A 17,858-nucleotide genomic window follows, 5' to 3' on the forward strand; every position below is an offset into this window, starting at 1 on the left:
AGTGTCTTCTGTGCCTTGACCAGGGTGCAACAATAGCATAGGACAGAGAGACTGTAAGAATGCAGGAGCAATGACTCCTTAAGCCCTCTTTGTTCAGTGTTTGTACAGTGCCTCACGCAAAGTGGTCCTGTTCTTTACCTGGGGCTCCTAGGTGCTACTATGATACAAATAAATTAAGACAGGGAGAGGCTAGGCAACACTTTTGGGTTCCTACCTCATTCAAGTGAAACACAAACTGCTATACCAAGGGGGACCTTGTTGACTTGGTTTCTCTGTTATGTGCAGGATCAGCAGAGGTGACATGGATGTGAATATCAAACATAGTAGGGGGGAAATAGTGTCATGAAATAAAAAGCCCAGGCAATAACTGGATAATTGTTTTTTCTTGTTAATGCTGGCATCCTTTGTGAGAAGCACCTTCCCGTGGTTAGAGGATTGCTTCTTCCCAGAGCAGCCTCCGGTCAGAAGCCAGGGGAGAACCTGGTGGGCTGGACTTTCAGTAGGGGGCAGTGTTGTTCTCTTTGCATGTTTTAGGTATCGACGCTTCAAGTGTCAAGGGTATGAGGGAACTCTGCTGGACCAGACCTCTCCCCATCCCTCCCACAAACAAAAACCAAGGAGCAGGAAAGCAAAAGCTGAAGTAAGACTAGGCAGGGGAAGAAGGTACTGCAAAGGAGGTAGTGATCATAGTTGCCTCAAATGTGAACATTTTATGAGCTCGAATGAGCCACCCTGGGGTAAGTAGGCATAAAATAGCTCCCCTTGATTTCAGTGGGAGCTGCTTCTGCGTGTACCACCTAGACTTGTCTCTCCACAATATGGAAGTGACATAAATTACACTTATTTGGCACACCCAAGGCACAACCTGAACTTGTACAGCTTACACAGGTAAAGCACCAACACCCATTTTTTTGTCCAACCTAAACCCAATGTGTAACTTACATCACTATCTACAGCACAGCGGAATTTGACCAAGTATGTTTTATTGATATATAACCGTCAGTACATCCTTCTAGCGAGCTAAGGTAAATGTAATTAATCAGAGTCATAGAAGTAAGAAGTGATGATGGATCATTTTGTGAGGCCAGACTGCTGCCAGTTCAGGGTTGCTCTCTCTTATACACTTTCTAGCCTTTTGTTCAGTGTAGTTTCAAAAGTCCCAAATCCTAGGACTTCCACAGCTACTTAGACTAGACTGTCGTCTGCTACTCATTGAAATGAAGAGCTTTTGTAATCTGACACTATATAATGGTTAGTGTGTTCAAAATGTATGGTTCTGTACATGGTTAGAGTAAAAGCCAATATGTATTTTTGCCTCAAACAATTAACATGGAAAGTAACTTAAAAATTCTCAGTGCTGCATAATGTATCATAGGCCTTTTACTTTTCTTTAGCTATTTTACATAGCATATTGTTTTCTGATAAGACATTTACACTACAATAGAAAAGTTTTTTTCTTTTTTGAAAAGTAACTAGTGCAATGTTACACTATAAAGACGGTTATAAATAGGAAATGTATTTATTTGCTACATCAACCCCAACTCCTTTTATATCTCTTATAGATCTAATACTGCAGTCTTAACTTGGGAAACACTTCTATTGACTCCAGATCCATTGGCAGACAGTGAAGAGTCATCCCTCTGCAAGCTCTATTTCAGAACACCCCACAATCTGTACTAGCGTATGGAATGAAGGAAAAGGAATGGAAGATCTGCCATTGACTTCAATGGGAGCAGCGTTGTGCTCAGAATATACTATGCTACGTGCCCGAGATAATTCCAGGGACTGATGTTAATTATTTCATTAGTGTTATCCAGGCGCTGGGAGCTATATGATCAAAATGTGGCCCCTATGAGCTTCTATTACAAATTGTACAAATGTAATAGGCATAACAGATCAGCTGCCTAAAAAAACCCAAACCCAAACTTTTGTGCTGATTTCATAAGGCCATCTGAAATTGTTCTATTTGAAATCCAGCCCATATCACTACATTACAGCTTTGCAGGATGTCATCCAAGGGGCAGTGTTGCTTCTATCTGATCCTACAGCTTTCAGTGAATCAGAAAGTCCTCTTCTATTGCTGTCTTACATTCGCTGGCCCACAGTTGGTACGCTCTTTCCAGGGTGTCCTCGCTGATATCATTGAATATTTCTGCAAAATAAGATTTTTAGTTAGTAGAAGAAGCTTCTCTGGATGTCAAATTAATTCACAGAAAGTGAGGTAAACACTCCCTGAGCAGCTTTACAAGACTTATTCACAGGGCTAGATTCACAAAGGGACTTAGTCACCTAAAGATAGAGTCCTGGGGAGGGATAGCTCAGTGGTTTGGCCTGCTAATCCCAGGGTTATGAGTTCAATTCTTGAAGGGGCCATTTAGGGATCTGGGGCAAAAATTGGGGATTGGACTAGGTGACCTCCTGAGGTCCCTTCCAACCCTGATAGCCTATGATTTAGGCACCACTGCCATTCACAAAATCACTGTTTAGTGGCTGCCTAACTGGCGCCTCAATCTTTCTAGTTACCTGAGTTTCCACTGGTAGGCATGCATAGCACAAAGCTGCCAAAATCCTGATGCAGCCCCCACAGCTAAGGAGCTGCTCTGAGCCCTCATTCATGCCTAACCCCTGTGGGATTATCATAGAAGGCGTTCCTCTGCCTAACTCCCCAGTGGGAGGCCAGCTGGGAAGCAAACGGGGTGGGAATGTTGCAGGCTGCCTGTGTTGATCCATCCCAGAATAGACAGTAGCCCTGGGATTGGGGAAGATCCACACATGAACCCCTATTGTGCCTGATTTGGAGCAGGATCTTGAACCTAGGTCTCCCCCATGCCAGGTGAGTGCCCTAACCACCTCGCAATTGGCTATTTTGGGGGTAGGCCTCTCTCTCTCTCCATCTCTTCTTTAGAAGCTGTTATACTTTGTGTAAATAGTTACAGCCATTGGGGCAGAGACATGAACCTGGCTCTCCAAATTTCCTGAGAGTACCTGGGTTATTGGCTATAGTGGGGTCGGGGTGAGGGGCTCTTTCCCTGTGGCTTTTCGTGAGAAAGGGCTGACCTGACACAGGCACCTACTCCAGCGGACAGCCCCTGGCTGAAGATAAGTGCCCCCCTCCAGTCTCAGCCAGGTGTCCTAAGTCACTCCCATCCCCCTCCCTTGTCTACACTGTTGTTTTTAGCAGAGTAGCATCCCAGTGCCGCCCCTCTGCCAGAGTCTTTCCCTGCAGCAAGGAAAGGCTCTGGCAGTGGGATGGCAGTAGGGAAAGACTCCACCGGAGTCTTTCCTTGCTGCAGGGAGCTGCCAGAGCCTTTCCCCGCTGCTTCCCCTCTATCCGAACTTTTCACTGACACACTTCAGTGTGGATGCAGCCTTCCTGTGGGGTTTAGCTAGACATACCCAACATGCTGCCCCCAGAGTAGAAATGGTGCCTAAATCTCCTTTGTGAATTTAGCCCATAGAGATTCAACCAGGTGGAATTATTACAGACTAGCTGTAGACTGATATATCACAAGCTGGTGCTATGTGCTGCTTTTTAGTCTGAATTTTATTTCTATTTACATGTGTATCGTCACTCTGGGCAGACATTAGTATCACTGAGGTGTAGGCTATTTAGTTCAACGTATTTTAATTGCATCGTATACCAGCTGCCTTTTTCCAAGAATTATTTGAAAATGTTTTCAAGCATGACAAAAGAATGTTTACTGTTACTATTTTTTTAAAAAACAAATATAGCACTGTATTTGGATTGTCCTGAAATAATACCCAGTATGGTTTATAATATGTTTGCAAAGTAAATTGGTGAACCTTAAGGCAATTTATTAGAGCTCAGTCTTTAAGTTCTGGTGGTCAGATGCAGGAGCTGAATTCCCTCTCTCTGTCCAGGTCTAGTAAGATGTTAAAGGGTCAATTAAAACCCTACATATATAACTGCAAACTGCAGGGCAGGCATGTTGGCATGTTATATTGTATTCCTTAGTGGTGGTGTAACGAGGGTTTTTTTATTTTTTCTTTGAATGTTGCCAGGACAAGTAAAAACCAAAAAGTTGACAAAGTTCCAAGAGAAAAGTAATTAATATCCCCAAAGACTTTACTGTAATAACCTGATCCAAATCCCCTTGAAGTCAATGGAAAAACTCCCACTGAATTCAACAGCTATTTGATCATGCTCTCAGGGCCAGATTTGAAAAGGTGATACGGCCCCTAAAGACATAGATGAGTGCCTAGTGGGATTTCCAAAAGTGCCTCGCCACAATGAGAGTTAGGTTCCTGGGCACTTTTGAAAATCACACTAAGCAGCCATCTACATCCAAACATCTTTAAAAATCTGGCCATATTAGCGAGTATGCCTATGAGTTGCTCTTGTGTATGTGAAAGGGTGTGAATATTCCCCCTTTCCCTTGGTTAATGTCTGTCCCTTTTGAAGCTATGTTGCAGTACCTGCCATCCCAAGTCCAGTTGGGAGAGGCATTCTCATCTGGCCTCCGCAGTGTTTCAACCTTTCCACCAAGGCCTTCTTTATTAGATGCAAGTTGCAGTCGTCGTGCCACACCGGGAGCTCCAAACCCTTCATGCACTGAATAATGTCAGCTTTTTCCTCCGGAGTTAAAAGCCCCCTTTCATAGGCCACGTAAGTCATAAATGCCATGTCGATGTTTACTGCTTCTCCATGCATCAGTGATGGTAAAACTTTCTGAAATGAAAGTAAAATTAGCTTTTTCCCCCCTTACGGTAACTAGTCTGGGTTTTCTTAATGCGTCTGACTTTGTAGATGAAAACTAGTATGTGGCTCTCAGTCATAGAACTAGAGATCTGCTGACTCTCAGCATCCTTTCTATTTCTGGGGAGTGGAGAAAATATTTTCCACATAATTAATGGTACATAAAAATCTCCCACAGAGAGCTTGATTTTGCTTCGATTGAAGGCAAGGGCTGAACTTTGAATGAGAAGGAAGGAAAGTTCCTTCGCAGCAAACACCTCACTTGAACCTTTTCACAGGGACGGAGTCTGTTCGTCCCCATGCACCACTTCTGAACAGCAGTTTATCATAGCAGTAGTGTTTGGAATCTTAAAACCCTGCAATATTTGTATTGTTATAGCTGAGATTGTTGCTGCTATTTATGTTACGCTACTGCCTAGATGTGCGCGCTCCTTTGTGCCTCTGTACAAATGAGACAGTCACTGGCTCAAAATTTCTAACAAATCAAAACAGATAACATAGACAAAGTTGGGAGGGGAAACTGAGGCACACAGAAGGGACATGACTTGCCCACTGTTCTACATCAGGTAGAGCTTGGACTAGATCCCAGGTCTCCTGACTCCCAGGTATATGCTGCCTCACAAGTATAATACAAAACAAAACCTTCCAAGAACATTTTTACTATGATTAAAAACTTGTTGGTTTTTTTTAATACGACATTGCAAACTAAAATTCGTGACTGACCATTTCCAGTTCTGGGCTTATAAGGTGACCGAAATCAACCAATCTGTCCAGGTCATCCTCCCAGAGATTGGGTGCAAGCTCTTCCAGCATTGTTTCTATGGCAAGCCTGGTTGTTTTTAGAGCAGCATCACCATGATTGACCAAGCCGTTGTGAGACTGGAACTTTGTGTCCAGCATGTATTTTCCATGGCTCTTCAGTAGATCAAAGAGCCCTTTGTGTTTCATGAGCGCCATCTTGAATAAAGAATGGAAAGAAGCACTTTAAAAGGTGAATTTTTATATCAGCAAATAATACACTGTAGGAAAAGTACATATTGAAATACATACAACTAGTACTATTATCCTAGTGCATGCATGCCAATAAATGTTGGATTACTGGTTGCTTCTGGCTGTCCAGGTACAGGTAGTTTGCAAAGGGCTTTTCCATCTATCTGGCAAGCAGGTTAAGGCCCTTTTAACGAGATGCTGGACCTCACCAGGATAATCCAGGCTTTCCCCCCAGGATTGTTTTTAGAGAGAATTGAGTGAATGGGAGTGTGGGTGATATAGTGGGCTGGGGGTTTTGGAAGGGTTTTTAGTTTTGTGGGCAGCGGTTCAAATTGCATAGGTTTTACTAATATTGCATGCATGCATTTGGGATGGATGCATTTTTAATACATTTAAATACTTCTTAACTTGACACAATAATCCTACTTTGCACTACATTACATCGATAGATCTCAAAGCTGTAAATTATGTAAATTTAAGGGCATAACTATAGATTTACAATGAGAGCAGAATTTGGCCCAGAAAGATTGAGAATACCATTGGTCAACCAAACTCAACATATATTTTGAACATTTGAGGCATGTATAAATGGTCTTGTAGAACACGTCTTTGGCTAAAAATGTAACTAACTTCCCTGTTTTTCCTCCATTCTGAAAAAACTAAAGTTTATCTTTACTCTTAGTGGACAGTGATCCAAAATGAATAGAGGTAAATAGACTCCCATAGATTTGAATAAGTTTTGGATCAGGTCCGAAATGAAAGAGTTTTCTTCCATCTGTTTTCTCTACAGTTGACATCTGGCTTTGCTATATGTTATGTTTCAGAGTAGCAGCCGTGTTAGTCTGTATTCGCAAAAAGAAAAGGAGTACTTGTGGCACCTTAGAGACTAACCAATTTATTGTTAGTACTCCTTTTCTTTATATGTTATGTGTATCTTGAAAAATTATCAGGGGTCCTGTAGCAGGATGGTAACCCTGCTCCTGCTGGAAGGGGATAGAGCAGCCCTGGAGAGGGCTGCAGTGAAGAGAGCTGGGCTAACTGGGAAAGCAGCTACAGCTGTAGCCAGTGCCATCAGGGCCCAGCTGGCCCTCATAAGAGGGCAGTGGGCCAGAAGCTGAGACAGTCTCTCTAGCCCCTGAGAGAGAAGGACCTGGCTGCCTGGGAAGCTGAGTGGAGCAGTACTGTGTGAAGGGCAGAGGGAGCTGGGGAACTCCAGCCTAGTAAAACCCCAGGCTGCAGGCCTTGTCAAAGGCCTACAAAAGGGTACTGGGGCTTCCAAGGGGCAGCCCCTAGGTAGGCAGAGGCAACAGGTCCAACCCCCCTCCCCCTTTGCCAATGATGAGTGGCCTTTACAGACTGCAGTCAGCCCCGGTGAGTGGGGGCTAGATGATGACTGACAGTAGACACTGAGGTGAGGTGGGGATAGAGGGTTGGGGATTCTCCTGAATGGGGAGACCCAGATTGTGGGTTGCTGCGGTGGGCAGAACCCCTGGGTGAAGGGCACCAGGGTCCGGGAGGGACACGGGGGCCAGCGGTAGGCAAGACATCAGCTGGCAGAGGGTACTCCAGGGCTGGGAAGAGCTAATTCCCTAGACAACCAGCAGGAGGCGCCGTGCTGGTGAGTCGTCCCATCCTGACTCTCTGCCCCCCCCCCCACAGGTCCCAAGAGGCTGGGCTAGGCACACTTTTAGATTCTTAGAAGCCAAACTACTATAAAATATGTGGGTGGCCATGATTAATAAATAATGAGATTTGGTTGTCCAACTTCTTTTGGTGGCTTTGAAAAGCCCACCCTTTGGGTGTATAAAACATCTTACACAAAGCTCTAGGCTCACACACAGATCTAACTTTTTATTAATAATTAATATAGCAAAAGTACATCTGTATTCCAAAAAAAGGTACCTTCAAAATTTCACCAAGACCGTTGGAGATGTGTCGACGGGGAATAGTTTGGATGAAGGATCTGTCCAGAAAAGTAGCTACAGGAGGAGTGTAGCCTCCAAGCTTGTTCTTGCACTGAAGGAAATTTACACCATTCTTTGCTCCCACACTGGCATCAACGTAAGCTAAGAGGGTCGTTGGGACACGAATATAAGGGGTGCGTCTTCTATAGAGTGATGCTGCAATGCCTACGATATCAAGGCAAACCCCTCCTCCAATTGCTATAATGGGCTCTTTACGCCTGTCGATGCCGAAGTTGTGAACTTCTTGCAAGATGCTTAGGACCAGATCCATGGATTTGGTTTCTTCTGTGGTGGGCAGGGAAAGGATTTTATAATGAACATTATTGGCTTCAAAGTATTTTCTCACTTTTGAGCCATAATTTTCATCGACAATCTGATCCATTACAATAAAACGCCTCTGTTCTCTTTCTCTATCAATGGCTATCTCTAATTGCTGAGAATCTATGATGTGCCCAAAAAGGAGTGTACTGTTGGCAGGATCCAGAAGATTGCATGTTTCTACCACTTTGTAGCAGAAAGAGATGGGAGCTTCAACTGTCCAGGAAATTCCAAGGTCTGAAACACTTTTGCCTCTGTCAGGGATCACAAAACATGGTGTGAGATCAATTAAGCTAGGTACCTTCTATGTAAAAAAAGAATTTAAAAATGAAGCAGCTAGCTTACTGATTGAAATATGCAATCTCTCATTAAAGTTTACTACTACACCAGAAAAGAGTAGGGTTTCAAATATTGTACTGATCTTTAAAATAGGCAATAGGGGTGATTCTGGGAATTGTAGAGTAGTCCACCTTGCTTCAGCACCAGGAAAAATGGCTGAGGGGATCATTAAAAATCAAATGAGGAAACAGGTAGGTGGAAAATGATATAACAAAGACTAACTAGTATGGCTTCTGTAAAGGCAAATTGCTCCTCTCAAATTCACTAATTTGTCTATAAGATAGCGGAGATGAGTGCTCTAATGTATTTAAATTTTCAGGAAAACCTTTGACTAAGTTCCTTACATGTGGCTATGAAAGAGAGACCAATTTCCAGCATGGCAACATTTTAACCATGAATTACCTGAGGTTCTGTATTAAATGTTTCATATACATTTCTTTTTAATGAACTTGGAAGGGCAGGGAGTGAGAAGTCCTGAGACAAAACTTACAGATGACACAATTATTTATGCTAGTCAAGACTAGAGAAGATTGTGAGGAGTTTCTTCAGAGGGACCTAGCAAAGCTGTCTAGCGAGCTGGCGGGGAAGTGGGGCAGCAGAGGCAATGCGTGGTGATTAGGAGCTCTAGCCCACCTAGGGTTGCCAACTTTCTAGTTGCAAAAAACGTAACACCCTAGCCCTGCCCAGAGGCCCTGCACCTTCCCCAAGGCCCCGCCCCACACTCACTACTGGCTCACTTTGACTGGTCTGGGGAAGGGGTTGGGGTGCAAGAGGGGGTGAGGGCTCTGGGGTGGGGTCAGGAATGAAGGGTTCAGGGTGCTGGAGGGAACTCTGGGCTGGGGCACGGACTTGGGGTGTGAGAGGGGGTGAGGGCTCCTGCTGGGGTTGAGGACTCTGGGGTGGGGCTGGGGATGAGGGGTTTGGGTGCCGGAGGGTTCTCCAGGCTGGGGGGTGAGGTTGAGGGATTCGGAGTGCTGGAGGGGGCTAAGGGTTGAGGCAGGGGGTTGGGGTACGGGAGGGGGTGAGCGCTCTGGGCTGGGAGTGCTGGCTCTTGGGGTGGGGCTGGGGATGAGGGGTTCAGGGTGTGGGAGGGGGCTCTGACTGTGGGAATCTCAGGGCTGGGACAGGGGGTTAGGGTGTGGCCTTACCTCGGGTGGCTCCTGGTCAGCGCCTCAGCAGGGGCGTTAAGGCAGGCTGCCTGCCTCTCCTGGCACCCAGTGGTGCTGGAACATTTTTAGTAGTGGGGGTGTGAAAGCCAGCCCCCTTACCCCTATCCGCCCCCACCCCCAGAGCCTGGGAGCAGGGCTGTGTCTCTGGGAGTGGGGGACCCAGACAGGAGTAAGGGGGGGGGGGCAAGGCCACAGAGGTGGTGCTGACCGGAGCTGTCAGGGTCCCTTTTCAACCAGGTGTTCCAGTCGAAAACCGTATACCTGGTCATCCTAAGCCCACCATATAGTAGCCCCCAATAGGCCACAGGAGATGCTGAAGGAACTGAGACCAGGACCTGTCACTTAGAGCATGAGTATTGGAGGGGCCCTGCCTTGGTGGGGAGATTGGGGTGAGACTGGAATCCATCCCCCAACTGGGACAGGGGCTCCTTCACCCTGCCCCCCACCCTCTCTCACTCCAAGCAGTGGATCCTGGTTTCCGCTGCTGCTGTGTCTTCCCTCGGCCTTCCAGGGACTGTTGTGGGGTAGGCCCAGGCTTCTAAATGCTACTCGTTGTCAGCCCTGACCCCTTCTCCCCACTAGCTCACCAGACCGGAGCAGCAGAGTGGCCTGGGCTGGAGCTGAGCCAGATGGCCAGTGTTATGGTGAGACCCATCACAGCCCTTCCCCTGGCCTGCCCACCCGCTGCAAGCAGCTGAATTAGCTAAATACCATGAGGTTTGAGCATTGGCCTGCTAAATCCAGGGTTGTGAGTTCAATCCTTGAGGGGGCCATTTAGGGGTCTGGGGCAAAAATTGGGGATTGGTCCTGCTTTGAGCAGGGGGTTGGACTAGATGACCTCCTGAGGTCCCTTCCAACCCTGATGTTCTCTGATACTATGAATGGGCATCAGAGGTAGGCATGCCCACTTTCCCCACTGTTGGAAGAATCATGATATTGGGCTAATTCCGTGATTTCAGTGCAGTCCATGAAATCGTGATCTACACAGGGCCTTGTTTCTAATGTTTGTGAAGGGATCCTCTTAGTGGCAACACATAGTTGCGCTGCGCTTTCTTAGAGCTTGTGGTAACTCCAAAACTGACCGCTCTGGCTTTAATCCAGCTAAGTCCTTCTATTTTTAAGCAGTTCTGCAGTTGAAATAGCTTTCTTACTTTGGCAACCCATACCCTGGCCCTAATCCCAGGCCCGTATTCTGTAATAGTTCAGATCTACTGTCTCAAAAGGGAAACAAGAAGCTCCACAGAACTTGCCTTTCTGGGATGAAATAGCAGAGCTTTTCCAGTAGAGGTCAGCCTGCCATAGCCTATACCTGGTGATTTTTCAGGACAGAGGTCAAAGCTTTTTTGGCTTAATCAAGGCTTTAACTAGGCTTGGAAAAATTGTATTTTCCACAACATATTTCTAAAGAAATTATTTTTTTTTCATGTTTTACAATGTTCTTCCCACAACTTTTTGATATTATGCCAAGATGAAACAATTTTTTTGATTAAATTATAATCTAATTTTTTTATTTTCACTTTTTTTGCTTTCCCCTTTCCTCTCTTTTGTTGTACTTTTATAGACATAAAAAGGGGCAAGGAAGGAGGGAAAAAGAGAAACAAAAATGATTTGAATTGAAACCTAATTTTTTGTTCCATTTTGATGAAAAAATGTCGTATTTTTGGCAAAAAAAATTGCTGAAAAATTTAGAATAGTTCAGAGACATTTTACACTGACATGTTTTCATTTAAAATAATTCAGTCACATCTACCACTTCATATTTTTCCCCTTGTTTATTTAGGTCCAATTTTCATTTTTTCCCCTTTGGTTTCAGTGAGAACAGAAGTTAGCCCTAAGAATGCAACAGAGCCTATTAAATAGGATTATGGGTGGGGAAAGATTTCCAAAGGGGCTTAGTAGAGCCTGGTAAAATTGTTTCAGCAAATAGTAAATTCACCAGAAAATGCCTTGGCTGGGAGGGGCGGGGGGTGAGAAGTACTGAAACTATCTGTGAATTCAGGTTAACTTCAGGGACCCATCTCAGGTAGAAAAAGGACATTTACATTTTCAAAAGAGCCAAAATAGTTTTGACCATTTCAAAATGAAATGATTTGACTTTTTTCGTTTCATAGGTTTAGAAACTTAGCTCTATGCCTTTTTTAAAAATTTCATTTTGGGTTGGAAAAAACCCTGGAAATGGAACGAAATGAAAATCTGACAAAAATTATTTTTGGTTTTTATATTTAGTTTCATTTCAGGTGTTGTTTTTATCCGAAACAGTTTTTCTCTCTTCCCCCCCAACCCCCTCCATTTTGCGATTTCAGCAAGAAAACCCCCCAAAATTCAGGTTTGGTTTGAAACTAACCACATTCCCACATTCCCCCCCCCCCCCCAGGGCTTTTTTATTTGGCACCCAAAGAGAAAAATCAGTTACTTGTATTATTCAGAGGCCTAAGGAAGTACACAGATGCCTGGTGGATTTTCAAAGGGTACGTCTACACAGCAAAAAAACCCTGCAACATCAATTCTCAGAGCCCAGGTCAACTGACTTGGTCTCATGCTACGGGGGCTAAAAAATAGCCATGTAAACGGTGGGGCTAAGGTTAGAGCCCAGGCTCTAAAATGTGGTGTGTACGTGGGAGGAGGTAGGTCTCTAAGCCCCTGAGTCAACTGACCTGAGCTCTGAGACTCGCTCCTGCAGGGTTATTTTTTGCTGTGTAGATGTATCCAAAACCACCTAAACACAGATTATCATATGTATTTAGGCACCTGCCTCCCACAGCAGTCAATGGGAGGTTGGCACCTAAATACCTTTGTCCATCTGGGCCGTAAGTGCCTAACTTCCACTGAAATCAATGGATGTTAGGTACCTACCTGCTTTTCCTACTAGGCACCTATCTGCCTCTTTAAGGACGTAAATGCCAGTAAAAATTGGCCCCAAGTGACTTAGAGACTTTTAACTTTAGCCTAACTCTAACTTTAGCCACATGGGAGATGGTCAGGTGAGGAGACAGCCTGGTCTGAATTGCAGAATGCCTATGAAATAGAGCCCAAACCTGCCATTTGCTAACGGATATTTTACATGAGCAATTCTTTGCGGACTGGGCCTTAAGTCAATTAATTACGTTATTGACTAAGGACCCCATCCTGGAATGAGCTCTGCACAAGCAGACCTCTATGCCTGGATAGAGCCCCATTGAATTCAATCCAGATCTGCCTACGCAGTGTCTGCTGCGGAAGTGGCACCTTATTTACCTGTTCCTGCTGAAGCCAACGGCAAAACTCCTATCAAATTGATTGGGAGAAGGATCAGACACAGTGATAATAGAATAAAGACACTGCAAATATTGGAAAACTTCTGATGTTCAAAAAACAAAGCCCCACATTTGTGAGTATTCCATTCATATTTAATAGCAAAATGAGGCTCTGTATTCTGATGAAAGGGGATCCTCCTGCAATCCAAGGTTAATTAAGGAGGGAGACATTCCTGCAGAGAGCTGTGTTTAGCCTGAAGGGAAAACATTCACCCATCCGTGACCCTTTTCTAACCTTGCCACAGGTGGAGAACTTCCCCTAAATTTTGTGACAGCTGCATTCTGCTTTTTGATCATGTCAGTGGTTTTTAGTACCTTTTGCATTTGTTTTTCCAAGCTATGTATTTCATTACCCGACTCTGTAAACATCTGCTACACCCCCCATTTTATCCACAATGATTATGAATATGCACTGACTGACCCCAAACTGCAAAAATCCCCATGTTCCTCTAATTACTCCTCAGACATTTTAAGAAAGCTTCCAAGCTTTATCTGCTACATACACAAAAGTGTGAAAAAATCAGAGAGGGGGATAATTATCTCCCCTTCAACTCACTCCATTTATGCCAAGGTGTATGATGAACACCTGATTTGTGCGGCACTGCTGGCACACAGAAAGATGGGTTGAGAAACATGTTTGAGCCTCTACTTGGAATGTCTCCTTTTGGTGGGTTTCAGTCCCACTCACCGCAGTGACATTAGATAACATTTTTCAGTTGCACAAGCCTAACAAATCTCTCAATTTCCCCCACCTGAAAGGTGATATAACACGACTAACCCAAGCCAGATTGATAGCAAGCTTGTCATCAGATTTTTATCAAGTATTCTTAGCACAAGCTTTTATACTTACATTTTAGCCTGTGAGGTGGTTATCTTATCTTTGGAGTTGCATATGGCTTCCCCCTTCTTGATCCGACACCAAGTGCTCTTGATCCGCACCAGCTGAAAATCAGTCTGTTTGGGATTCTCAGGCATGACTTTTGTGGCCTTTTTGGCTAAGATCTCTTCAGACACCGGCATCTTTCCAGCAGATGAAATCTCTAGCTTGAGAGATCTCACCTAAGTGAGTGCCTTCCAGTCACTTTTAAAGGCTCCAGTTTGACCATATTTTGGAAGAGGAGGTCCTGTCTACTCCTCACCTGTTGGTAATGTGTGGGTGGGTGGAGGAGGAAATTATAAAACTAGTATTATCTAATCTGAAGACACGAGTCAGAGGTGTACAACTCATCCAGAGACACATGTAGGACCCAAGATAGCATTGTATAATTGGTTAGTTTTATAATCCTTTGGAAATACAATACAAATCTATAAAATTAGCTTCTCACACGATGCCCTGCAGTGAAATGGGTGTTATGAAAGACAAATACTTTATATGAAATATCAATACCGTTTTAAGAATTCCTTTGTTGGGCAGGACCTCTGATTTATCTAATTACTAGCCCCACTCTGTGTGCAAGAGCCAAAGAGGGAACACAAGCAGCAGCGGTGAGGAGATTTGTGCAGGCTATATAGGCCCCCAGGAGTTCTCATTCCTGTGTTCCACTGGAAACACAAGGGGACAATCAAAATAATACCCTTTAATGCTAACAAATCACAGTTGCCCATTGTGTGATTATTGTGAGATCATCCAAGATATGATCAGGGCCAATCCCAATTTTCCATGGATGCTGTGAAGCATTGTTTTTATGGTGACATTACATCAAAACGAGTGGTGGCCTTAAACCATAGGATTTGGGTTCACATCTAGCTTGTGGCATTCAGAGCCAGGGTTTTGGTTCAGCCTTTGCCTAGGTGCTGTGCCGAGCATGCTGTATAACAAAAGCAGCACCTGAATACATGTAGACAGCTGTTGAATATAAAGAGCGCCATCCATTGGCATGTAAATACGAGGTATATTGTATTGTTTATAATCTGCAGGTTCAATAAAGTTATTGTGCGCTGCAAATGGCTTCTTCTGCGTAGTTTCTTGCATTGAACTTTTTACTGTTGCGATGTGATGTTGTGATCCAACGGTATGATGTGACATGAACAAATAAGGAAAGGAGGAGGTTGCCCTGCTGAACAAGTTTTAAAAAAGGGGTGACTATATTGTACCTTCCTTCAAAGAGAATCTCCTCTCTTCCGCCTCCCCCCTTCGCCACTCACTCAAATTGGATCTCCAGTTCAGGGCTGACTAGTCAGCCTGCTCTCTCCTCCTAGCCTCTGGTGGCTTCAGGGAGCCGGTCGAGTGGCCCACTCTGCTGTTCTGGAGCAGCCCACTATAACTACATGGCTTTCGATGGAGATGGGGGTAGAAAGAGCAATGTCATGTTCTACTTATTAAACCTGTCCTTAATCAGATTTCCAATGATGAGTAGTAATGTTTGAACTAGACTTCATAACAGGACATAAAAGGTGACAAGGAGAATGCTTTAAAGAGCAAATTATAATGTCAGAATTTGCAATATATTTGAGGACTTTTTTCTTTTCTATTCTTCATAGGGTCTTGTATCATGCTCATCACCATAGAATCTATTTCACTAGGAGGGTGGTGAAGCACTGGAATGGATTACCTAGGGATGTGGTGGAATCTCCAACCTTAGAGGTTTTTAAAGCCCGGCTGGAATGGTTTAGCTGGTGTTGGTCCTTCTTTGAGCAGGGGATTAGACTAGATGACCTTCTGAGATCTCTTACAACCCTAATATTCTATGATTCTATAAATCTGAACACCTTCCAGTAGTGCATTAAGCAACATGACTACACATCTGTCCTGTTGGTTCTCCCATCCTCTCCCCAGAGGGAGAAGTGTGTGCAGCTGAATGTCTTGTTTTGGTTGTGTGTGTGTGTTGGGGAGGGGAGGGGGGAATGGGATGGATGTTGTTGTTTGTTGTTTTTTGGTTTTAATATGAATTTCCTGTTGCCATGTGTTTATATCAGAGAAGACAAGGTAAAAATGCACATTGCACTTGGAGAAGGAAGTGGCAAGGTTTCTGATGGTCCTTTGTTCTGGGGGGAAGTTAATTCCACAGTCTTGGACCATCCCCAGAGAAAACCATCTGTCTCCCTTCCTATTGCCAATTATGTCCTTTGATCACCACCACCCTAGGGTCATAGATTCTAAGGCCAGAAGGGATCATTGTGATCATCTAGTCTGTATAACATAAGCCATAGACCTTCTCCAAAAGAATTCCTAGAGCAGATCTTTTAGAAAATTCCCATCTTGACTTAAAAATTGTCAGTGATGGAGAATCCACATAAGAATGGCCCTACTGGGTCAGACCAAAGGTCCATCTAGCTCAGTATTGTGTCTTCTGACAGTGGCCAGTGCCAGGTGCCCCATAGGAAATGAACAGAACAGGTAATCATCGGGTGATCCATCCCCTGTAGCCCATTCCCAGCTTCTGGCAAACAGACTAGAAGCACCACTACCCTTGGTAAATTGTTCCAATTAATTACTCTCACTGTAAAAATTTACATCTTATTTCCAGTCTTAATTTGTCCTGCTTCAGCTTCCAGTCATGGGATTGTGTTATGATTTTCTCTGCTAGACTGAAGAGCCCATTATTAAATATTTGTACCCCCCGTAGGTACTTATAGACAGTGATCAAGTCATCCCTTAACTTTCTCTTTGTTAGCTAAATGGATTGAGCTCCTTGAGTCTATCCTTGTAAGGCAGGTTTTCTATTCCTCTAATTATTCTCTTGCCTCTTCTCTGAACCTTCTTCAGTTTGTCAACACCCTTCTTGAACTGTAGACGCCAGAACTTTGCACAATATCCCAGCAGTGGTCACACCAGTTCCAATACAAAGGTAAAACAACCTCTACTCCTACTTGAGATTCCCCTGTTTATACATCCCGGGTTTGCATTAGCTCTTTTGTCACAGTGTCACACTGGGAGCAGCTGCTTATCCACCACAACTCCCAAATTTTTCTCAGAGACCCTGCTTCCCCATCCAGTAAGTATGGCCTACATTCTTTGTTCCTGGTTGTATACATTTCCATTTAGCCATTTAAAACACACACATTGTTTACGCCCAGTTTACCAAGTGATCCAAATGACTCTGTATCAGTGACCTGTCCTCTTCATTATTTATCACTCCCCCAATTGTTCATGTCAGCTGTGAATTTTATCAGTGATGATTTTGTGTGTTCTTCCAGATCATTGCTAAAGGTGTTTAAGGCCAAGGCCCTCCGGGACCCCAATGGATGATGATTCCCTGTTTACAGTTACATTTTGAGACCTATCAGTTAGCCAGTTTTTAATGCTTTAAAGTATGCCATGTTAATTTTATATTGTTCCAGCTTTTTAATCAAAATGTCATGCTGTACTAAGTCAAATGCCTTACAGGAAGTGTAAGTATATTATGTCAGTACTATTAACTTTATCAACCAAACTTGTAAAATAATAATTAAAAAAAAAAAAAACAGGTTACTCTGACAGGATGTACTTTCCATAAACCCATGTCGATTGGCATTAATTACATTACCCTCCTTTACTTCTTTATTAATCAAATCCCGTATCAGCTGCTCCATTATCTTACTCAGGATCAACGTCAAGCTGACGGGCCTATAATTATCCTGGTCGTCCCATTTACCCTTTTTATAAAATGGCACAACATTAGCTTTCTTCCAGTCTTCTGGAACTTCCCCAGTGCTCCAAGACTTATTGAAAATTAACATTAATGATCCAGCGAGCTCCTCAGCCAGCTCTTTTAAACTAAAGCCATGTTTCAAATCAAATTGCAGGTAGAAACAAAATCATTTAGATAGCATGGGCACAGGCAACATTAGAACAGCCTAGACAGAGTAAAAGTAGACTGATGAGGGATTAAACCGCTTAAGGAGATGAACAAAATCAATGGGGGACATGACAAATAATTAGCAAAACAGAACACGCTATCTGTGTTACTAAGAGATTTTATTTTGGAGGGAAAAATAATGGTATTGTATAAGATAGGGGAGTTGCATAGCAACTTGAAAAACAGATGAAGAAAATTAAAAACATGCCTAAAATCACAGACTATAAAACCACTAGTTCTTAAGTAGCCATAAAACAAGAATTATTTAGCATTTACAGATCAGTGAAGGG

General features: G+C 43.7%; 1 protein-coding gene across 1 annotated transcript; it reads right to left on the reverse strand.

Annotated features, from left to right (window-relative positions):
- Positions 1-2,051: 2,051 nt before the first annotated feature.
- On the reverse strand, positions 2,052-13,810 carry LOC140915156 (2-epi-5-epi-valiolone synthase-like). The gene is made up of 5 exons (XM_073354733.1): positions 13,641-13,810; positions 7,610-8,243; positions 5,441-5,674; positions 4,438-4,690; positions 2,052-2,152 (listed from the first exon to the last, which is right to left on the reverse strand). Exons 1-5 carry the CDS (start codon positions 13,808-13,810, stop codon positions 2,052-2,054), a joined length of 1,392 nt encoding a protein of 463 aa, XP_073210834.1.
- Between the last annotated feature and the right edge of the window lie 4,048 nt (positions 13,811-17,858).

Source organism: Lepidochelys kempii, chromosome 7 (genome assembly GCF_965140265.1).
Source record: "Lepidochelys kempii isolate rLepKem1 chromosome 7, rLepKem1.hap2, whole genome shotgun sequence".
Lineage (NCBI taxonomy): Eukaryota > Metazoa > Chordata > Testudines > Cheloniidae > Lepidochelys > Lepidochelys kempii.

Excerpts from the sequence above, each read along its gene's own strand:
- LOC140915156 (XM_073354733.1), bottom strand. The coding sequence starts at position 13,810 with ATGCCGGTGTCTGAAGAGATCTTAGCCAAAAAGGCCACAAAAGTCATG. Across the intron at positions 8,244-13,640 it reads ACCACCTCACAGGCTAAAAT|AGGCAAAAGTGTTTCAGACC; the intron begins GTAAGTATAAAA and ends GATCCCTGACAG. Across the intron at positions 4,691-5,440 it reads TAAGCCCAGAACTGGAAATG|AAAGTTTTACCATCACTGAT; the intron begins GTCAGTCACGAA and ends CTTTCATTTCAG.